This window comes from Mytilus edulis, chromosome 1 (genome assembly GCF_963676685.1).
Source record: "Mytilus edulis chromosome 1, xbMytEdul2.2, whole genome shotgun sequence".
Lineage (NCBI taxonomy): Eukaryota > Metazoa > Mollusca > Bivalvia > Mytilida > Mytilidae > Mytilus > Mytilus edulis.
Genome location: NC_092344.1, coordinates 10,213,200 through 10,238,484, shown reverse-complemented (window position 1 = coordinate 10,238,484; position 25,285 = coordinate 10,213,200). Strand labels below are relative to the sequence as shown.

Genomic DNA, 25,285 nt, shown 5'->3' with positions numbered 1-25,285 from the left:
TCAGTGAATTCTTCTTTGGCACATCATTGTCGTTGTCATGAAAAGTTTTCAGATTTTATTTCTGTTACAAGACTTGACAATTTCAAGAAAAACTGAAATTAGGCAAGGAGTTAAAGACTTATTCTTTCAGGATCAACACACTTTTATTGTCATGTTTAAACCCTTTGACGCTGATACATTTTGGATCGAATTAACCTTTGCTTTTCATATATTCATTTAGTTAAAATAAAAATAAAGGGTACGTAAGTAAAACTGTGTAATCAAAATCCTTGCACAATATTAGGCACGATCATAAAAGTATGTATAACGGTTTAATTCTAAAATAATCTATTTTTCATCTTCTGTACATCAATTGAAATATTGCAGAAGTTGGGTCGGTACCACAGCAAGTGCAGTGTCACTACCATGACTACCCGCGAATAGCATATCTTAGTCCATTATATTGTAGGTTTTTTCAACAACGAATTGCATTTTTGCTGTTAACAATGTTTTTTTTGTGCTGAAAACGAGTTAATGGACCCCTCTTTTTTAAAATTCCATTTGGTATGATTACGCGAGAAGATTATGTGTGCCAAGTTTCATGAAAACGTAAATAGTGCATTTTTTTTAAATTTGATAAATATACAGCAAAAAATTATGTTTTTATTTTCTACATTCATGAATATTTGAGAAGTATGAGATATTTCTGAATATAAAATATATACATTTTTAGGATACTTATAAAATACAGAAACTACAAATTATTTAACAAAAAACAATTTGTGCTTATCTTTTAAAACAAAAAAGTTATGTCTTTCTTTCGAAAGAGAAAATACGGCAACACATCCGAATTTCGAGCAAATATACAAAATTTCGACCTCATTTTATTCAAAAAGTAGCACATGAAGGTTTATTTTTTGTAACATATTTGATTTAATAAGGTAAAAAATAGTCTATATGGAAATTTGTATTACAATGTAAATACGGGATCAAAAACTGTGTCGTATGCCCTTAAGGTGGCATTTGCCTTTGAAATTCTTCACAAAGTGTTCTTTATAATTCCACTCTGAAGTCCATCAAATCCAGGAGCTTTGTTGAGTTTTTTTCTAGAATAATGAATCTATACATTCATCAATGATTTTAGTTCCCTTTATAGAATCACTTTATTGTGTATTTAATTGATGATCAATATTTGTTTGGTTCAACTAAATTTATACGATATATTTTGTTTAGTTTGATTTAGAAGAAATACCGACATAAGTAGATAATTTTAAATTAATTATCTAATTACTACCACAATTTGATATATATTAATAGTATTGTAATTTTCATTGTTATTAAAAAATGTTATATCAACATTACATAATCTTGAATTCTATCCTTATTATATCCTAGTTTTGGGGAAAAAAAATTTGAAATTCAAATGTAAAGTCACTTAAATTTGTGCGTTTATCGATTTGAATAACGCGGCTGTGAATTTTTTATGTGCTGGTTTAGGTTATTTATCTATCCGTTTTTATTTTGTAGTTAGTCACCAGTTTTATCAATTATATGTATTATATAGTCTTTTTATAAAAAAAAAAATACAGTTTGCAAAAGTATGAATTATTCTAAATAATAAGGATGTTCTTATCCCAGGCAGAAAATCCTAACAGTATTGGGCATAACCTTTTGGAACCTTTGGTTCTCAATGCTCTTCTTTTGTACATTTTTTTTTTGGCTTTCGAATTTTTTTCATCAGAGCGTCACTGGTTAGTCTTGTATGGATGAAACGTACGTCTGACGTATGACATTTTAAACCTGGTACCTTTTGTTAGCTATTATTCCTGTGTTTCTCTGTCCTGTATGTTCTCCCATTTATTTGTATTGTAGGATTATCATGTAATGTTGTCATTTTAATGTTATATTTAACATTGCCATAACAGCGAAATGTTCAACCCACCATTTTTTTTTAGCTCACCTGGCTCATCACTTGTTGTCCGTTGTCGTCGTCGTCCGTCGTCGTCATCGTCGTCCGTCGTCGTCATCGTCGTTAACTTTTTACATTTTAAACTTCTTCTAGAGAACCACTGAATGGAATGAAACTAAACATGGCATGAATATTCCTTATGAGGTACTGACAAAGTGTTGTTACTTTGTAGCCGATCCATTATCCAAAATTGCCGCCAGCGGGGGACTTAGTTTCAAATAGGACCCTATGGGAAATGCATACACATGGTTTCTTTCAGAGAACCACTGTATGGAATGAAACAAAACATGGCATGAATGTTCTTAATGAGATACTGACCAAGTGTTGTTACTTTGTCGCTTAGTTTAACATAGGATCCTATGGGAAATGCATACAAAAGTCTTCTTCTAAAAAACCACTGAATTGAATGAAATCAAACATAGCATGAACGTTCCTTTCCTTATGAGGTGCTGGCCAAGTGTTGTTTCTTTTAGCCAAATTTTATATTTTTTTTATATGATTTCAAAAACCCAAGTAGAACAGGTGAGCAATACAGGCTCTTGAGAGCCTTTAGTTTTATTAAAACGTCATGTACCATGTCAGGAAAATGGTCAGTGTTATATTACAGTTCGTTTCTGTGTGTGTTACACTTTTGTATTTCTCACCTTCTTCAACCCCTTTTATCTTTGGCCTTATTTGGACCCCTTTACTTTTTAAACTCATAAAGTTTCCTTAGTGTACATTCATTATAAATGTATTCTTCTTGAAAATGTCAAATAACACCATCTTTACAACTTGTGTTAATACTTTTATTTAATATCGGTATTATTCTTGATACATATTGTTTTTACATAACTGTATTAAAAGTAAGAATGCAACTCGCTTGTGTTAATTGGCATAACACGGTATTTGCTCTACTTTTTATGAAATTTGGTTTTGTTGCTTACACGTTTTTAGTTTTTTGTAATCGTTGGTCTAACGCGGAAAACACAATGAAAAGACTTTTTTTTACACATTAATGTCTGATATAGCTGATGTTTTATTACTAAAAACTTTGCTTATTTGTACAGATTTTATTAATTATCGACCCTTTTAATTTCATCCCGGCTTCGATTGGTACTAGGATTGATAATGATTTACTGATACTCTATCGGTACAACTGATACTAGTCACTATTAATAACGTAATGGGATTTTCTATTAAAATTCATTTACCACCCTATAAAATATATAATTGTGATGCCCATGAAGAACAAAAATTTTGGGAAATAATTTCAAAATGGCACATAATGTTTTGCAATGCATAAAGTTAAGAAATATAAATGAAAAACCATAAGATTTTTAAACTGATTACATCACAATTTCATCATATAGGATGAACAGTTTTTACGAAAACAGTGAAACACAACCATCGTGCGCAGCCAAGACACCACACAATGATTGGAGAGTTGGTTTATTATACCTATTGACTTAATCTCACCTACTATTAAAATATAAAGATGTTTCTTGGGTGCGGATAGACTTTGCCAATCTAAAATCTACTTACACATTTGAAGAAAAATAAGTTGAATCTAAAAAATTTGCAAAATATACCAATTTCATCATAGTTTGTTGCCATGGTAACTCGTAAAATATGAAAATGGTTTTCATTTTATGAATCTCTTGTACCGTGGTCTAGTTAAAACATTCAGATCAGGTGAGCTAAAAAGCTGTGAAAGATAATTTTAATTATTCCTATTTGTTCTTCTATGATCCATATTTGTTTGTTTTCATAGTGATTAAGATTATAATGCAATATTGACTACTTTACCCTAATTCTTGACATTTATACCTATTATGTCTTTGTATTTCATTCACTCATCGTTGTCTATATTATGGAATTTGATGCGACTGTCATACATGTGAGAGGTTTAGCTAGCTATAAAACAAGTTTCATTCTACACAAGAAAATGCCTGTACCAAGTCAGGAAAATAAAAGTTGTTATCCAATCGTTTGATGTGTTTGAGCTTTTGATTTTGCCATTTGATTAGCGTCTTTCCTTTATGAATTTTCTCCGGAGTTTTGTGAGTTTACTTTTTACTCATAAAACAAAGCAGACAAAAGACGTTGGCAAATTTTGACCCATACTTCTTCGACCTTTATAAATTGAGGTTAGTTTGTTGCAGTGATTATTTAGTTTTCAGATGCTCCAGTCTTATAATATTTATATGTCATTGTAACATAGAAAAAACATAGAAAAGATATTTACACTTAATGAGCGTTATTTACGCGATATCCCAGCTGCTACAGAATTTCGAAATAATGCTGCTTTAGTAAACCAGCCTTGCATTGCCATGCTGAGATACAATGATCAGTTCAATCTTCGTCAATGTTATGTTGACTTTCAAATATTTTTGTTGTGTTATGTTTGTTGTTATTGTGTTTGTTGTTGTTTTTTTTTTTGAATTTTTGACAAAAATGATGTCAGCAAATTACTGTGTTATAGTGTTTGATATGATTTTGACATTTTGTACCTGATATCATTTTTTTAAAATGTGAAAATAAAAATCCGTTGTCACCCAGGAGAGATCCTGATTCCAAAAACTGTGAGCATGAGATCGTTAATGATATGATAAACTTATATTATTTTCACATATTCCTGTTAAAGTTTAAGACGGCTCCAAGCACCGGTTTGATCGAAATCATGCCTGTATATGAATTCTAGCCCTTCCGACGTACAATTTCACTAAATAATTCGCAATTTGGTGACTATGTGGAGCGCATCTATCCCATCGAGCTAGAGATAAAGGATACTACAGATACAGTTAATTCGGCCTCATATCTTGACTTACATCTAGAAATTGACAATGGGGGTCGGTTGAAAACAAAACTTTGCGACAAAAGAGATGATTTCAGCTTTCCAATTGTGAACTTTCCATTTTTAAGTAGTAACATTCCAGCAGCACCTGCATACGGGGTATATATCTCCCAATTGATACGATATTCCCGTGCTTGCATTTCCTATCATGATTTTCTTGATAGAGGGTTGCTGCTCACAAGGAAGCTATTAAACCAAGAGTTCCAAATGGCGAAGTTGAAATCACCTCTTTGTAAATTTTACGGACGCAATCACGAGTTGGTTGACCGTTAAGGAATAACCGTTTCACACATGATATCGGATATGTTCCTTTCGTCGTAACTACAATCCCCTTCCCTTTCATGAATGTGACCTACCGAATTAGACTATTTATCAGATTTTTTTATCACATAAGCAACACGACGGGTGCTACATGTGGAGCAGGATCTGCTTACCCTTCCGGAGCACCTGAGATCACCCCTATTTTTTTGTTGGGGTTCGTGTTGTTTATTCTTTAGTTTTCTATGTTGTGTCGTGTGTGCTGTTGTTTATTTGTCTTTTTCATTTTTAGCCATGGTGTTGTCCGTTTGTTTTAGATTTATGAGTTTGACTGTCCCTTTGGTATCTTTCGTCCCTCTATTAATTCTGTGCTGACATGAATTAGCATTGATATGGTCATATTTATAAATTAACCGTTTACAAAATTTTTGAAATACTTAGGATTTTCTATCTCAGGAATATATAACCTTAGCTGTATTTGGCAACACTTTTAGGAATTTTGGTCCTCAATGCTCTTCAACCTCGTACATTATATGGCCTTTTTAAATTTTTTGAATTTGAGCGTCACTGATGAGTCTTTTGTTGACGAAACGCGCGTCTGGCTTTAATACAAAATTAAATTTTAGTATCTATGATGAGTTTATTTACAACCACTGGGTCGATGCCACTGATGGTTGAGTTTTAATATCCGAAGGGTATCACTAGCTTAGTAGTCAGCACTTCTATGCTGACATGAACTATAGTTGATATAGTCATATTTATAAATTAGATTAGACGAAACGCGCGGATGGCATAAATACTAAATTTAATCTTGGTATCTATGATGAGTTTATTTACTTGACTTTTCAATCAGATTGTACATTTCTATCCACAATTTTAATCTTATTTCGAACATTTTGTGTGTATCAATTTTCATTTATATGTCAAAGGGGTTAAATTATTTATACTGTATATATTACGTGTAAGCGGCCGAACTGTTTTGTTCAGGTTTTATTATAAAAGGTTGTAAATACTACCACTTGTTTATACATCTGCGAAATATATTTTTTCTTTTCCACGATAAGTTTAGACATCCTACGGTTAAATACTTCTTTCAAGAATGAAGTTAATTGCGTTTGTATAAGGTTTCGAAGGATAATCATAGTCTTCAAGGCTTCAACAATGAGTATGAATATAAATAACATTAGGCGATATTTCCTTTAGTTTATTTAAGAAATAATTCATGGGGGCTTGAATATATCTCGTTTTTACTACGGGTTGGCCATTTGTAACAAATATTTTACTCTGAGCGATGATTTTCGATGATTTTCGGTTTCACAAACGTGTATTTTCCCGTAAAATGCTTATATTCCGACGTCATCGTTCTATGACTTCGGGTATCTCATTAATAAAAAAAGCATATGACGTGGGTGTACAACCGGAACAGCCAAAACAACATATTCATATTTTACCACGGGTGTGTACTCAAAGCGTTTGAATGACGTCATTTTAGTATTTACATTCTCACATGACAAAAAAAGTAAATGTATAATCTCCACTGATTGCGCTATTGTCAATATGTCTAAATGGCAAAACAATTGTAAATTACGTCCGTACAAATCTTTTGATAATAATAATATCATCTATCTTAAAATTGAAACAGGCACAAATAAACAGAAATGACAAAAAGAAAGCATGTACATCTATATCATTTATGCAAATGTGCAGTCTTATTTATTTTTATTTCATTTGGCGCAGCAGCAGCTACAACTTCTTTGGCAATTAGGACAGCAACATCTTGACGCAATTGTAAACGGAAACTCTAAAAAGATAAGAAAAATAAGAAAAGTTGATGAATGCAGTCAAACAAAGTTACAGCTAGTAAATTTCCTTATTCCGTTTACGAGTCAACTGCAACACAGGGATTCCACTAAAGTGGAAACTAATTTATTCGCACCGATAACTCTCGCAAATATATTTGAAAAAAAGTTTCACGGTACTAAAATGCATATTCAGATATTGCAAAGACATAGTATTATAGTTGTACACATCAGGCATATAGTACTTAAATGTCGGATTTGTTTTCAGCAATATAATACTGTTGCTTTTAACTATGGCTATTTCGCTGTCGTATTTCTGAAAACATAGCCTGCTTTTCTTTAAAATAACCTCCATCTGGAAATCAGATGCTTAAAATAGCTTGAAATAGTGTAAAACTTTTGATATAGTATACTTTGTTATTTTAGAAAAAAATCCAATTTCATTTATAAAATGAAGTTGCATATTCAGCAAACAGCATTTGGAAGCAAACCATGCAAATGATTCACAGAAAAAATATTTCACAAGAGGCTTCCAAAATCACAAATATTTGAATATCATTTTTTCTTCTTCGTTTATTTTAAAAACAGACAAAGTTTCAATTCTGTGTGTTTATAATTAGACTTGTCCTTATTTACTATACTATTCCAAAAACTTAATTCTTAGCAAATACTGATTTCTTTTTCTCAGCAAGATTTAATTTCATGCTTACTTCTGTGACATGGTAACAAGATCCTCTACAATTTGTTTAGAGCTCTAGATTACTCGGGCAACAATGCTTTACAAAAATTGAGCTTCCAATTCCTGAAGGGGGAGATGCAGTTCAACCCGTATTGTTGCAAAGAAATCATTTTTTTTTGGAATCACCTTCTTTATTTGTCATAAAGAATAATTAAACTTACCAGATATTCAATCAATACCATTTTATTGTTTATGCTTACAACTGTCAACACTTAACGGCAGTATTTTATCCTAGTATAAGGGGATAATTGTATCTCATTGATGCAATCTAACTTACTTTTGCTTATTTCGCTGGTCTCATCAGCTATTCCGGAATAAACTGGAGAGCTCGACACCAAGACAATCAATGCCATTGCTGTCACAAAGAGCAATATTTTACCATAAAGCTTCATCACTGGGAGAAACATCAAATGTGTAATAGTAAAGCAATACGAATATATTTTCGAAAACTTATCTTAGAATAAAGAACAGAAATCATATTGTTTTCAATTAAACATAACCGAGTTCATACAATTATGATTTGAATCATTCATGTAGATGATTTTCTCTCCATCGTTTTCCTTTTGGTTCTTTGATTTATGATTATGTACAGTTCACTTGGTACTTTCTTCTTCGTTATATCATCTTTTATTTTGAAAAGCAAGAACCAACCTAAAAGTTCTGTTTTTTTTAATGGTTTGGTCGCTGTCAAATTATCTTATCCCAGGCATAGATTACCTTAGCCGTATTTAGCACAACTTTTTGGAATTTTGGATCCTCAATGCTCTTCAACTTTGTACTTGTTTGGCTTTATAAATATTTGGATTTGAACGTCACTGATGAGTCTAATGTGGACGAAACGCACGTCTGGCGTACTAAATTATAATCCAGGTACCTTTGATAACTATTAAATTCCTTATAGTTGTGAGTTTTATGTTTAATGTGCATCAACCTATGTCCATTTCCTCTTCAAATTTGCATCATCATTCAGAATTTACAACAAAATTTGTTCTGATGGTATAAATGCGTTTTGATGAGCTTGAGCTTTTGATTTTAACATTTGATAACGGACTTTCCGTTCTAAATTTTCCTTGAATTTCAGTATTGTGTGATTTTACTTTTTTATGATACCGTTTGATCAAAAGCGTAAAAATCTAAATAGGTTCAGTAAAGAACTCAAAATTTTTACCAGAAACGTGTTAATGGGCATTTATAATAGACATTTAAAAATGAATCTTTTTGCACGAAAAAAAGGTTGTCTCAATACAACAATGTGATAGATATGGACATTGATTATTATTGTTTTGTATTTAAAGCATATTGTATCTCTCATTGTTAGGCGTGTTATATTTTGTATACTTACATTTTTACGGAAACTATGATGATTTAGGAAATAATAATGCCAAGGACAGGAAAAAGAGTTTAGTATAATTATTGAAACAAGGCTGGTACGAAAGAAATTGAGTTCACCCGAACGATACAAAAGCCAAAACAATATAAACAACAAATATCTACATTGCACTCTACATGAATTGAACCATGCTATGCAGTGTCTAAATATTTTCATTCGCGTAGGTTTCACTATAACAATCTGCCAATCAATTATTTTCGAGAATTCATAGAATTCATACATGTTTTATATAAATAAGGCCGTTAGTCTTCTCGTTTGAATTGTTTTACATTGTCCTATCGGGGCCTTTTATAGCTTACTATGCGGTATGGGCTTTGCTCATTGTTGAAGACCGTACGGTGACCTATAGTTGTTAATGTCTGTGTCATTTTGGTCTTTGGATAGTTGTCTCATTGGCAATCATACCACATCTTCTTTTTCATATGTTGGTTATCATATTTAAACAGTATTCATTTACTAATTTGTGCACATTATTGGCCGATGTATTCCTTTTGGATTTAGTTTTTTTCATCAATTTATGACTTTTGAACAGCGGTATACTATTTTATCGACATCCGCGATAAAGTACAAATTAAGAAACCTATAGATATAAGGGTTCACAAAATGAAAACAACACACGTTAACCTGATAAAAAACAGTAAAACGAAATAAAACCTATTATTCACAACTATTCGGTAGAGGTCATTTTAGCAATATAAATATTCTGAGAGAGAGAATGCTTGTAAATGATGCCGTTGTGATTTATAATCAATGTATGACTTCATGCAGCGTATCCTCGTCGATACTTATCTTGCAAAGTACAAAGATTAAAAGTTATGTGTGGACCCTTGTGAGCCACTAGCCTCTAATTGTTTTCCATATCTTTGAAAAATCTACAAAAAAAAAGCAACAGGAACTCACTACTGCTCCTTTTTCAAATTAAATTTTAGCTCTCCCTGCTCTACAGTAATGAAATTTTAAATAGATTTACCTTACTGGTCTTTTTCAAAATATGAAACATTGTATAAACTGCACAACATATTTATACTTTGATTAAAAGAAAAAGAAATTAATATTTTATGTTAGCAAAACATGTCGCTTTATTTGACTCATTTCGTAACAGATTTAAACAGTTTTAAAATAAACAAATATAGTATTAAGTCCAATTTGTTGTGTTTAATTTCATTGGTAAATGTTGGAACTATGTTATAGTAAGTTACCCTAATAAGATTATGTGGATAACTGGTCCAATATTTATGGTTAAGGGTTAAGAAAGTCAGAAGTGTGGCAAGCCGTTGAGAAATGATTTTCTATTTTTTATATATTAAAAATCATTTATTATTATTAAAGTATTACTAAGTTTTGTAAATATTAAATAATCATTTATAAATATTAAAGAATTATATCATTGTTTTAATAGTATAAAATCGTTTTTTCTTATAAAATATTATGTCTGATTTATGAGTATCAGAGACTCTGTTGATACTGATAACTGACCTGTTAATACTTATATAAACTGACAATTTTTACTTTAAAAAATCATTTATGCGATATTTTAGTATCCAAATTCTTAGATTCGTACCAATATTGCAGAATGGATGTTAACGTATATTTTCAGTGTTCATCTTAGAGAGTTTTTATAGCACTTCAACCTTTTGGTAATCTTTAATTTTCTTACATTTTGGCCGCAAGCATCAATGACGAGACAATTATAATCGATATCCACATCTGGAGAAGAAAAAAATGGTATCGTTAATGTTATAACACATATTGCATAAAGCGGAGTACGCAATGAAGGATATTCCAGGTCGAGTGCACTGAAATAGATTGCAAAAGTTTTTCTTTTGCTGGTTTTCTTGCTTTGAGTGGACTTTGTATTTCGATTTAATTATACAGTGCATGTGTTGAAGTTCAGTTTGTATTATCAAATACCTTACTTATTTGTACAGGTAAAGTTATTTTCAATCCTGTTTATTTTGCCTTTTTTTTTTGGCTTAAACCAGCTGTGACCTTGACATTGATTTCAGCATACTTTGTCGGTAAACTGATATGTAATTTTGTATTTTTCGTATCATTCGTCATGAAACCAATATCTAATAGTGAAGTGGTGAATGAATTAAATGAAAAATCTAATTACTTTATAGAAAGTGATTACATATCAGTTTACCGACAAAGTATGCTGAAATCAAACTCCACCAGCAGTGGCATCGAACCAAATTTAGTCATTATTTTTTATGTAACATCTACTGCTTACATTTAAAATACATAAATAAAATACAAAAATAAGAAAGCAATGCATGAGGTTGTAAAATTTGATATATTCCTTATTGTGTTTCTTCATCATATATTTGTTTGTTTTCATTGTAATTAAGATTATAACGCAATGTTGACTGCTGTACCCCTATTGAGCTGATGGTCCACCAGCAGAGGTATCGACTCAGTATTGTAATATTGTAAAAAATTGAAAACAACACGTTTAATAATTTCATGCGAACGAAGCGCGTTTACTGGATTTACCTTCATCAGGAACGCTCAAAACCAGACATTTGAAATCAGAGGGATGCCTGTTCACATCTATCGAAAACAGTTAACACATTTGTCGACTCTGATAATTCGTTGTTCTTAATAAAGGCAACAGTAGTATACCGCTGTTCAAACTCATAAATCCATGGACAAAAAACAAAATCGGGGTAACAAACTAAAACTGAGGGAAACGCATTAAATATAAGAGGAGAACAACGACACAACACTACAATGTAACACACAGAAACGAACCAAGCATCAGACAAAATCCCAAGAGAATAACAAATATAACATCAAAACCAAATACAAGAATTTGGGATAGACAAGTACCGTGACACGTCTTATCGCAATGTGAATCTACACTCAAAAATAAGAGAAAACAAACGACGCAACGTTAAAATGTAACACACACAAAAACAAACTATAATATAACAATGGCCATATTCCTGACTTGATACAGGACATTTTTAAAGGAAAAAAATGGTGGGTTGAACCTGGTTTTGTGGCATGCCAAACCTCCCTCTTTAATAGCCATGTGAAATATAACATTAAAATGACAACGCAACACCACATGACTACAATATAAATAAATTGGAGGACACAATTGACAAAGAAACACACGAACAACAGCCAACAAAAGGCAACAAGTTCAAAAATCGAGGACCAAAAGATCAAAAAAGTTGTGCCAAAAACGGCCAGGGTTTTCTGTTAGTTACCAGAACATCCCTATTATTTAGAATATTTTATACTTTTGCAAACAGTAAATTTATAAAATTACTATACAATGATGTACATGATAAAAACTGAAGTATTAACTAATTACAGGAAACAACTGAAATACATTACATAACCAGACATTTGCAACACAAAATGTAGACACATCCGAATAAGTTTAAACCTCAACGCCAAGTGACGTCATATTTGAAATTAAAGCAGTAAGTAGGTTTATGTTCTGATGTTCACAGTAATGGATTTTTGTTGATGTGGTTCATAAGCGTTTCTCTTTTCTCTCTCTATATATAGACTAGACTGTTGGTTTTCCCATTTGAATGGTTTACACTAGTAATTTTTGGGGCCCTTAAAGCTTGCTATTTGGTGTGAGCCAAGGCTCCGTGTTGAAGACCGTACCTTGACATATAATAGTTTACTTTTATAAATTGTGACTTTGATGGAGAGTTGTCTACACAAAACTCAATATAAAGAACGATACATAGCTGGATCGTCAAAATGTTCGACTAAACCTCTTTCTAAAATACTGACTACTATTCTTTCTACAATTAAAGATGGGCTTCAAAAATATTGTGATGAGATATATTCTACCAGTGGTGTTAACCAAATGTGAATTCTCAAATATTCGAAAGATCTACTGCTTAATCTTCGATCACAATCTTTGCAATTTTGCAGCAACATAAAGACTTTTGATTTTTCTACCCTTTACACTACTATTCCCTATGTTCAGTTGAAAGATCGACTGCACCTTCTCATTAAACAGAGCTATTTCTATAAAAATGGGAATCGTAGATACAAATTTCTTGTTTTGGATAACACTAATTCATATTTTGTAAAGAACCACACTGAATCTACCAGAAAATATACTGAAAATGATATTATCAAAATGCTGGACTTTTTGATCGACAATATATTGGAGGATTCATATTTCAACAGACAATCGGTATTCCAATGGGAACTTATTGTGCACCCCTACTAGCCGATTTGTTTTTGTACTCGTATGTAGCAGAATTTAGTCAAACCCTTCTAAATGACAAACAGAAAAAGCACCTTGCGAAATTCTTTAATTTCGCTTTCCGATATATTGATGATGTCCTATCACTGAATAACCCATATTTCAGCCAATACTTGCATCTCATATATCCCAGTGAACTTGAAATTAAGGATACTACTGATACTAGAAGGACTGCTTTATACCTTTGTCTTTTCCCCAATATTGACAAAGATGTACGACTTCACACGAAAATCTATGATAAACGGGACGATTTCAACTTCCCAATTATCAATTTCCCATTTCTCAGCAGTAACATACCCTCTGCTCTTCGTATGGTGTTTGATACGTTAATATCGTGCATGTTTACACTATACGGACTTAATATACAGGAGTGTGCTCCTAACGCAGAAACTGCTCCAACACAGTTAGGAGGAGGACAGATTAAAAATGACACTCCGTAAATTTTACGGACACCATCACGAATTGGTTGATCCATACGATGTATTTTTGTCCAAACTAACTATGGACATTTTTGCCACGTGTTAGATTGTGGTTTGTCATTACGTCGTCTGATTTATTTTATTACCGAACGTGACTTATTCCCGAATAAGACTGTTTTGCTGAGTGTGAATTCGTATTGCTTTAAGACGTGGCACGATACTTTTCCATCCCAAAATAATTTGTTTGGTTTTGATGTTGTGTTTGTTGTTGTCATCGGATTTTGTCAATTGTCTTAACGTTTGTAGTTGTAAATCGTATTATTTTTCTGTTGTATTCTTGTGTTGTGATTGGGATAACTACTCACCCAGTTCATTTGGTAGATTTAATTTTGAATCAACGAAATTTACACTATATATTTGGTTTGCAGTTTGATCAGAAGAAACACCCACAAAGTTAGACAATACAATTAATTATCTAATTACTACTACAATTGAATATTAATTAGTATTATAATTTTCACTGTTATTAATATAGGTGAGATAAGTCATAAAAATCTAATTTTGAATTTCATCCAAATTCTTTCTTAATTTTCGGAACACCTTTTAGAAATTTAAATGTGACGTCACTTTGGGCGTTGCATTGACTATGGCTAACAGGGCTTTGATTTTGTAATGTATTAGTTTTTATTCTATATAGCTAGTCACCACTTCAGTTTAATCATGTATATCTATTATATAGTCATTTTATTAAATGTACTGTTTGCAAAACTATGTATTATTCTTGATAATAATGATGTTTTTGTTCCAGGCGGATAACCCTGGCCTCACAACTTTTTGGAACTTTTGGTCCTCGGTGATCTTAAACTTTGTGGTTGTTATGGCTTTCAAACTTTTTACATCAGAGCATAGTTTTGTGTGGACGTAGCGCGCGTCTGACGTATAAAAATATTCTTTAACCTATTACCTTTTGATGGCTATTATTCGTTTGTTTCGCAGTCCTTTATTTTCTAACATTTATCTGTTTCTTTATTGTAACCCTGTCGTGGAATGTTGTCATTTTAATGTTATAATTAACACTGCCATTAAAGCGGGAGGTTTGGCATGCCACAAAACCAGGTTCAACCGACCATTTTTTCATAAAATGCCCTGTACCAAGTCAGAAAAATGGCCATTGTTACATTTCGGTGTTGTGTCTCTGTTGTGTCGTAGTTCTTTTATATTTGATACGTTTCTCACAGTTTTAGTTTGTAACCCGGATTAGTTTTTTCTCCATCGAATTATGAATTTTGAACAGCGGTATACTACTGTTGCTTTATATGTCTTATCGGCACTCATACCACATCTTCCTATATCTAATTATGAAAAATCTAAAAGAGCACACATGTTACATTCATTCTTAAAAGCTGTTTACAAGACAAACAAATAGAATACCTACCTTTTTACGTTAGCGATATGTCTGTCGTATGTCTGTTTGTTGTTATTTATTAAGAATCCATTTTATGATGAAATATGCCCATATGAAAGCTTTGTTGAACTTCTTAGTGAATATCTATAATTGAACATCTACATCTTGTAAGCCTCGTGTGTTTACTATTTTCAAAAAAGATATTTACACACAACAGATTATAGTACAATAGTTATAGCATACCTTTTTTATGATTTAAACATTAATAAATAGTTATGAAAACTAAGGTTCTATGTACTCTTATATTATGTAAACATTATTTTTGTACTGCACAATGTCATGCTTTTCTCATTTTTTTAATAATATTTGTGCTCTAAATCTGTTGGTTGTGTACTGCTTGATTCTTTATTCTGTACGAACATTATTTATCTGATAGTTGTTATAGTCTGTCGTATTTGTTTTTCGTAAATTGTTTTGTCTTTCAATTTGACCGTTAGTTTTCTAGTTTCAATTGGTTCACATTTTTTTCATGACGGGGCCTTTTATAGCCGATTAGATTAAACGGTAAGGTATGTGATTTTCTCATTATTGAAGAGAACATAAGTTAACCCATGTTCAAATCAAACAAATCGATTAAAAATATCTATATTACCACCAATACGACATTCCATCAAAACTCTACTGCAAATATGTGTTTTTTTCATCACTTGAGTATATTCGCTTAAATAATGGAACCATATAGGATAATATAAGATGTACCCTATATCAAAAACACCTCGTATTATTAATTATTTGATTTTTTGCTTAAGGTATACTTACCGATTATAAGGCATATGTACCTAAATGTCATTCAGTCAAATTATAAGCAGTTACATATATATCAACGCGGCCATTTATGCTAATGTTTGGCTCTATAAAGTTAACAATTCATTAGTCGAGTTTAACTATTTCTTTAAAATCTTATTTTTAGAGTTTAAACTATCACGGAAACTGTCAAACATTAACTTTAGTTTAATTTCTCCTAAACCTTGCACATTATGATAAATACATATTTATGATTATTTTCTCCATTAACAGAAGACATATTTTCTTTTGTTAAATTATACTAAATGATATAATGCTAACTTTTGAAATATTTCAAATCACAATGTACAAAAGTCAAATTTCTATATATCACTTAGCCAACTAGGTTTATCAGTAACAGGAAAAAGTTGAATGATTGTATGAATGAACATATTGATGAATTATGAGTAAAAGCTGCATATAAAACATTATCTATATCTATTCATGTAAAGCATAAGCTATATATACATTCATGTAAAGCATATGTTATATCTATTCATGTAAAGCATATGCTATATCTATTCATGTAAAGCATATGCTATATATATTCATGTAAAGTATTAGCTATATCTATTCATGTAAAGCATATGCTATATATATTCATATATAGCATATGCTTTATCTATTCATATAAAACATATGCTATATCTATTCATATAAAACAAATGCTATATCTATTCATGTATAGCGTATGCTATATCTATTCATGTATAGCGTATGCTATATATATTCGTGTAAAGCATATGCTATATCTATTCATGTAAAGTATTAGCTATATCTATTCATGTAAAGCATATGATATATCTATTCATATATAGCATATGCTTTATCTATTCATATAAAACATATGCTATATCTATTCATATAAAACAAATGCTATATCTATTCATGTATAGCGTATGCTATATATATTCGTATAAAACATATGCTATATCTATTCATTAAAGAATAACATAAAAGGACAAGATTGCAGTTGTGTATGTCGCAATTTATAATGGGTAAAGAATTTGTCAAATTCGTTCTGCCTTCGAGAGTTGATATATTATTGTGGCAGATTTCTTTGTGATTGTAAAATAATCAATGACAAAATTAGTGCAATGTTTAAAACTTGTAGCGTAGAAAATAATGAAACACATATGTATTACTTTCAAACATGGATATTACAATATACATACAAAACATGTATACTTGTCTTGAAGTAAAAAAACCAGACAAACTCGAACAAAATCAACTATGTTTGTGTTGCAAGTACAATATATATTTAATTTCCAGATCAGGACGACTTTAATTTTAGATATACGTACCGGAAGTTCCTGTATAATGACCTTCTCTTGTAGTTCTTGTATTAAGTGCAATTATTGTTTGCTTTATATGTGTTACATTGGCATATGGTTTAGTTGTTCTTTGCGGTAGATCTGTAGTTGTGCTGCTTGTCTGTACATTTATTTTTGTAGTACTAATCGAATGGATGGTTGATTGAGTACAACTTGTACCAATTGTTCCTAAAATGTAATAATAAGCCATTGCTGCACGGGTATGCGAAAACATACGGAAGCAACGATTCAAACTGTAACCATAAACGACCTTTTCTGAAGTAAGGGCTTTGGTCATTGTTGAAAGCTGTATAGACCGGTGACCAATAGTGGTTAATTTCTTTGTCATTTTTTTTTTGTGGAGATACCAAATTTTCTTAGTTTTAGATTTAAGTTTATTCTTTTAAGATAGTGAAATTTGAAATGTTTCACTCCTTTCAATCAAATGACGGAAATTAAAAGGTATATATATATACGTGTTATGTCGTGAATTTTCTTTTAATCGCTATAAATAGAATTCAAATCATTTTGACTGGGTCTTAATAATAAAAATAATAATCCAGTTCATACCGATACAACATTACAACATTGTATAAGCCATACTCTAATTTGATCTCGTTTCAAAACATCCAATGTAAGCAAGAAAAAAATACACGGAGGCAACAATTCACCGATGTTCATATCACTCATATCAATTGAGAAGAACAACTAAGATAACAAACAAAACCAGATGAACTCCCATGAACTCCCATGAACTCCCAAAACGATTGAGACTGGGTGCATCGAAATGGTTAGAGTCTCCTGTTATGCATGATTCACCCGCAATGGAATCAACATTCAGGCAAAATGTCACAATAGGAAAATGAAGATAATAATAAAAATAACAGACTGAACAATTATGCTGGTATTTTATGATCTAAGACTGAAAAAAACAAATGTGGCATTAGATAACCAATTCATGATAACGACCGTAACATAATATGGATCGTTTTAAGTCGTTCCTTCCTATAATGTTGCTTGGTAGCTTTTGTGTAAGTAGCACAACAGGAGCACACCTCTACTAAGAAAATTGGTATAGTATGACAATGCAAAAATATAATGTATTATTGAAATACGTAAAGGCATAAACTTGGGCAGATGATGTGTGGCTGTTAAGAGATGGGAAAGGAAAGTTGACAATTGGAAAGTTGAAATCATTACTTTTATCACAGGTGATTCTAGTTTGAAGTCGTCCATCTGTGTCAAAATCTAGGAATCTTTTTCTCAATCGATTTATGAATTTCGAATAGCGGTATACTACTATTGTTTTTATTTATGTTAACTTGGATTAATGAAATACAATACCTCACTGGAATGTTGGTTATTGAGTGTCAAAGCATCATCAATATATCAGATAGTGTAATTAAAAAACAATGCAAGACGTTTTTTTCGCATTGTCTTTGAGATGGTTTTGTTTGAATTCTGTTCATATGATTACCAAAGATAATCCACCGACAGTCACCACATGTGGGGTTTGAGACAGTCTTCCTTGTTTTGTTTTGTATACTGTTGTTTCTCGTATTGTACTTTTCCTTTTTTGGCATAACATTGTCAGTTTATTTTCGACTTATGATATTTTCCGTATCTCCATAAAAATGGGCAACCAAATCGCGAAGGCGCCCGTCAATTTTTTGAAAGGGTGACTTGAACTTCATCACTTAGAGCCCTTAGTTAAAAAGCTCCCTGGAAGTCGGAATTTCTCTATCAAGAAAATTACGATATTAAAAGATCTTTGAATTGTAAAAGCAAGTTTTCGTAAGTGTTTGCCTGCAACTTATTATTTCGATTTCATTAAGACAAAAAACAAAATGAAAGATCAAATTGTTGTTTTCAATATACATGTGTGTATTATATAATTAGTTATCAAAGGTACCAAGCTTATAATTTGATACACCAGCCGCGCGTTTTGTCAAGGCTCACCAGTGACGCTTAGATCAAAATAGTAAGAAAGCCAAACAAGTATAAAGTTGAAAAGCATTGCAAACCCAAAATTCCAAAAAGTTGTCCCAAATACAGCTAAGGTAATCTATGCATGGGATAAAAATTCTCCTTAGTATTTCGAATAATTCATACTTTTGCCAACAGTTATTATACATTACCATCGTTACAACAGCAGTAATAGTTCTCTTTACTCTTTCCATATCTCACACATTTTTCTTTAATGTCACATCCATCAAAATATGCTGAAATAACAAAACAATATTATAATAGAATAGACATGCAAATTTCATATATTTTATAGCTTGCTAGTGCTAGTGCTTTTGTTTTTGTAATCTATGTTAATTAAAACACATTTCATGTAATAAAATAACAATACCTTTGTCTTGCTCAAACTCTAATAATGCTGATTACTCGACAAGTAATGCGTACTCCAATCAGTTTCATTCGGTTATATATTTGATATATAGTAAAGACTAGATAGTATAATTATAACCTTGAAATCTTCAATAATTGTACGGGACACACGTAGATCAATAATAGACATGCTAGATTTATAACCAATAAAATAGTAAAATAATGGATTAAATTCAGCGGGTAACTTTAGTTTCGAATTTTTTCTTAGATAAATTTTGTTCAAGTTGTGCACCTTAGTTCCTGCAGTAAAATATATAGAAAGTATGATGGCCATATAAATCTGATAAAACACTACAAGTGCACAAATAAAGAACTAATGGAGAACAGTGCATTCCGAATTCCAAAAGGAGCTGACCACCATTATCAGAAAAAAAGTTCTATCCTCATAAGTTTTAATATGAATGTGTCGTGCAAGGAAACAGAGATTTAATGGAGGGAGATACAGCCACAAACCTTTCTAATATTCGTCAAAAAGCTCAAAAAGTTAGATACTAAAGTTTCAAATCCCTAAGGAAAAATTTACCTCAGATGGATTTAGTTTTTGTTTAGGTCCATTTTGGTCATAAATCTTTTCAACTGTTTCTCTTCTTGTACTTATCATGCCTTTAAAAAGACATACTTTTATCATATTCATTTTTTTAAAACTTATAAACGTGTCTTGATGTGTTCCTTGGGTCTTATTAGACCTTTATTTATGAATGCATTAGTTTTGTACAGCAAGGGGACTATTTGACAAGTTGAAAGCATATATACTCCAAGGGTCCAGGCTGTTGATTGAGGTTCAAAATGCAACCATGTGTCAGCCTCTTCATTAATATTTTAATCAATATTTGTAATTCACGCTTAACCTCACTACGGATAGTCTGAATAAACACTTCCGAGCTTCACTTTCTTAATGTGTGTTTATAATTTCAATGTCAACCAACTTGACACAGCTGTATGCGACTTTTTCCTACTCGAATTGTTAAAATACAAGTTTTGGACTTACATATATCGTGTTGATGTAAGGTATACTTTTCTAAATGTTTATAATCAAGATATTATGGTTCGTGATCTTCATATTTAGAAATAGCAATTTGTATTTAAGTGAGCTTGTAGCTTAAAGGGGATAAAAAGACAAACATGAACCAACGACCATGTTTTCCTCATATGTCATTATTACTACGATAAATAAGAGCATGTGGACTTCCTTTTTAAAACCACATAACAAGTATTGTTCTATTTATATAAATTACTAGAAGAAAATTTTGAAGAATACTTGACATGTTTATGGTGATACCCAGCTTGGGTTGGTGTTTCTTAAACTGATTGAATGCACTGATGCATCATGTTGATAGTTTGTATTAGTTTGTCAGTTCTTGGTTACATCAACAGCTAAACAATTTGTTAAAATTGAGGTATATGCTGATTATTGTCACAGAGACAAATTCATTATGACACTAGGTGAATTAAATCTTCCTCAAAGCACTGTAAATAAGATTGTAGATAGAAACAATAACTATAAGCAACAATTATCATACCTTTTTCTAAACTCAAAGGATCAACAATACAGGTCAATTTTCCTCCATCTGCTTTATATAAAGATAACTGTCCAATCATACCCGATGTACTAATTTCTCTGGTTTCCAAAGAAATCTTTGTTAAATTGTGACCTTCATATGCAAGTGATGTGTTCCCTTGCAAAGCTAATGCTTTACTCCAACTTGAATATGTCCCATATACTTGGACTGTTAAGTTACTAAAGGAAACAGTTGCAGCAATAGTCCGTGAATCTTTAGGTTTTGTGGCATTCAAGAAGAATGGATAACTATGTTGTTTATTGTCGCAGGAATACATTCCTACCCAGTCACTTGATGAAAACTCTGTTTTATCTATCATCATAAAAAGATAAGAGATAGCAAAATATGACAAACAAAAACAATTGCAGCGAATAAGAACACACAAAAATAGCACTTCTGACTTGTAATTGGCACACGTGGCCTACTAGAGAGAGTCTTCATACTTCCTTGCTACTAAACGCTGCAATGTTCTTTCACTGGGGTTAGTACAAACAATAATATGATTACAAGCTATGCATTACAGAGTTCTAAAACATCATTGAGGACTGCGATGAAAAATCAAAATAATAGATTTGGACTTTTTTTCGATTGTGACACCCTAAAATTACACTTCCACCGATTTGTTCTTATCATGAGTAACAAGTGAGCAAATAGTAGAGCAGGTTCTACTTAACCTTACGGACCATCTGATATCACCCCTGATTTTGCAGTGTTGTATGTTGCTTAGTCCATGTAGTTTATGTGTTTGTCATTTGACATATTTCGTATATGCTACGACATTCTCAGTTTAACATCTGAGTTTTGAATTCTCCCATTGTATCTCTCATCTTGTAAATTGATTCCATGAACGTCCGTAACTCGTGCATTTATAGTTTCGATAAAAAAAAGTGTATTTTATTTGCTTTCTCACTATTAATCATTTTTATCGATCCTAGAAATAAACATTTGTGATTTGTTCGTTTTCTGTTCGTTTATCTGTTAAAAATAAATTTTGTGCTGTAACTATTTGTAAACTTTTGTAAAAAATGAAATTGAAGAATCGTAGTTGCTATAAAAAGAAGACAAAATGTGGATCTACAGTGGACATATAAAGAATACTATATAAATAAAATATTATCAAACAAATAAAACTCAAACCTTGGTCAACACAGCCCCTAAAGTCAACTTACTTGTGTATACACTACAGTCGACATCACTGCCTGGAACATGTTCTGTACAGTCTGTCCCCCTCCATCCACTCAGACAGACTTTGTTCCCCTGATGATCACAAGTAAAATGACCATCACACTTGTTTGTAGGCACACATTTAACAGAGCAATCAATTCCATAGTACTGTGGGTCACAATATACTGATAATGAAAACCTCAAACTAAAAAAAATCCATATAAAATTTTTCAGTTATATAACGACTTTCTAAAACAGTGTTTTTTTACTGTTGTCCGTTCTCTCACTAAAGTAATCTCCACATTTCCTCATATTCATGTAAGGTTTATATAAAATATCAAATAAACATATTTAATTTCAAATATTGGTTATAAATTTTGAAAAGGTAAAATCACAAAAATATTGAACTCTTGAGGAATATTCAAAACGTAAAGTCTCTAATCCACTGGCAAATTCAAAAGCTCAAACAAATCAAACAAATGGATACCAACTGTCATATTCCTGATTAAGTTACTTCAACCGTTATCTTTGAAACAGACGTGAAACTCAAGAATACAGGTTTTTTTTTTAAATCAAATTGACTAAGTGACTTACACAGCTGTATCATTAAAGGTGAGGTTATGATAGAAACAAAGCGGTTGTTTTTACACATTATGATACTATTTTCATTTGTCTTCAAAATCTTCATAACTATTTCACTAATGTGCATAAAGGGTTAGTGAATCCTTAAGCTTGTTCAACATACATTAAAAACAAATATCATGTAAAGACTGCATACTTTTGGCAAACCCTATCAATTGCAATCCTTGAAAATGCAATGTCTAACCTTACCTTGTAGGATTTTTACTTCTTGAACCAACAAGATTGAGGTTAACTGCAACAGTGCTGGTTTGGTTGAACCCTGCCTTTGTGGAATTGTATATAAAAAGGAACTGATCAATTAAGACATTCTGCTTATCATCTGTATTGGAGTCAAATACCAAAATCTGGATAGGTGCTTCTCCCTGAAAAAAACCCGTTAAATAGCAAAATGATCAACTAGATACATTCATCAATTAAGTCGAATTGCGGTAATTGTTGCTTGACCCTTTATAGTAGGTTTTATGGTCGACTATTTTCATGAGTTATTGCCCGTAATTCATGTTGGTTACCAATTTTTCGCAACATAGAAAAAACTATAGAAGATAAAGAGAAACTATACATACATTCAGGTAAAAAGTAGAACAAAACTCTATGGTATGTTCAAAAATAGAAAGTCCATAAAAATGACAGCATCAGTCGATATCAAGCAATGGAACGGGTGAACAATTACGGTCATATTCCCGATATGGTCCAGGTATTTTACGAAGAAAATGGTGGGTAAAATCTGGTTTTATAGCTGACTAAACACCGACATGTATGACAATTTTAAATAGTTCCAATATATTGGCAACATTTGGTTAGCAACGCAAATAATCATAAAAGGTAAAAGTTACAATAATTGGCATCCAGCAGTCAAAATTATGCGACGCATGTTCTTAAATCCTCTATTTCAAATATGCATTAGTTTTTTAATCAACTCCTTGGATTTATTTGATAGCAAATGAATAACTATTTTGTAAATCTTCTTAACATGAGGAAATTCTTTATGGGATCGCTATGCAGTTAACCTTACATATGACTTAATGTAAGAGGCTATATGCTTAATCTCAACAGGCTAATTTAATTTCATGGTCATTATTTTTTTTTTAAAGTTTACACCGATGACAAGTGATGCAAACACATATACTAACGAATTTAATTAAAATTTGATAATAATAAAAAAAAACTCAATGTTGTGGTAGAAATATCTCTATGTCAAATTGTTATGTCAACTACTCTGTATGTACATTTGCACATTAAAAAGTCTACGTATAATTTTATTATCGTTTGAGTCAGCAGGGATACATTTTTGTAAGGTTACTTTTCACAAAATGTGAGAACATGCCCTACCTTCCAAGTATCAAATACAAACTGTACATTTTGATGACTGTGGTCAAACTTGACAACATTCTGGTCTGAAGTTGTTATTTCAGTAGACTGTACACAATTACTGGTATTTGAACTGAAAAATTGAGCATGTATCAACAGTAAATACATGCTTTTTCTAACTAGATTATAATGAGTCCTATTTCCTTATTTTATCAACAGGGATTGTTAGTCGCATGAAGTTTGTTGAACATATAAACCAGGAAACTCAGTACTGTAAATCACAAATGCCTTTAAGGGGGCTCGCGGGTATAAATCATTTTTTGTTCAAATAAAGGACTTTGCTTTTTTTTTCTATAAATAAACTTTATCCTATACTTAATAGAAAAATAAAATAAAAATATGGGGTCACCGTTCATTTAAGCTCACAATCTGCCTTCGAAAGAAGCATGCATTTCTGTTAAGGTACTTTTTTCTGTTGAACTAATAGGAGATAAAAAGGCAATTTCTAAATAAAAAAAGAACTAAATTATAGAAATCGCTTAAATTTTACAACAGTTAACTTTAAGTAAAGCTTATTTGAAAAAAAACAATAAAAAATTTAGATCACCGATGACCTAAAAAAAAAAAAAGATATTACAATTCTAATGCAAAAAAATGAGAATTTTTCACTAAAGGGAGGCATTTTAGAGCTTTTTCAGTGATATAAACAATTCAAAAGTCATCTGGGGCCAAAACGAATTGATTTTTTGGTTGATTTTTGACCATTATCATAAAAGAGGGACGAAAGATACCAGAGGGACAGTCAAACTCATAAATCGAAAATAAACTGATAACGCCATGGCTAAAAAGGAAAAAGACAAACAGACAAACAATAGTACACATGACACAACCTAGAAAACTAAAGAATAAACAATACGAACCCCACCAAAAACTAGGGGTGATCTCAGGTGCTTCGGAAGGGTAAGCAGATCCTGCTCAACATGAGGCACCCGTCGTGTTGATTATGAGATAACAAATCCGGT

The 25,285-nt window shown here is 31.6% G+C and overlaps 1 protein-coding gene across 1 annotated transcript in view; it reads right to left on the bottom strand.

Moving 5' to 3' along the window:
• LOC139507026 (uncharacterized) overlaps window positions 1–24,431 on the bottom strand; it is a 58,289-nt gene extending 33,858 nt beyond the window's left edge. The window contains exons 1-6 of the mRNA XM_071295615.1: window positions 24,285–24,431; window positions 23,145–23,317; window positions 22,319–22,518; window positions 21,111–21,461; window positions 19,335–19,418; window positions 15,071–17,385 (exon numbers count right to left, since the gene is read on the bottom strand). Of these exons, the coding sequence (XP_071151716.1) occupies window positions 17,174–17,385; window positions 19,335–19,418; window positions 21,111–21,461; window positions 22,319–22,518; window positions 23,145–23,317; window positions 24,285–24,431 (1,167 nt within the window). The 3' untranslated portion in view covers window positions 15,071–17,173. The remainder of the gene's footprint in view (window positions 1–15,070; window positions 17,386–19,334; window positions 19,419–21,110; window positions 21,462–22,318; window positions 22,519–23,144; window positions 23,318–24,284) is intronic.
• Between the last annotated feature and the right edge of the window lie 854 nt (window positions 24,432–25,285).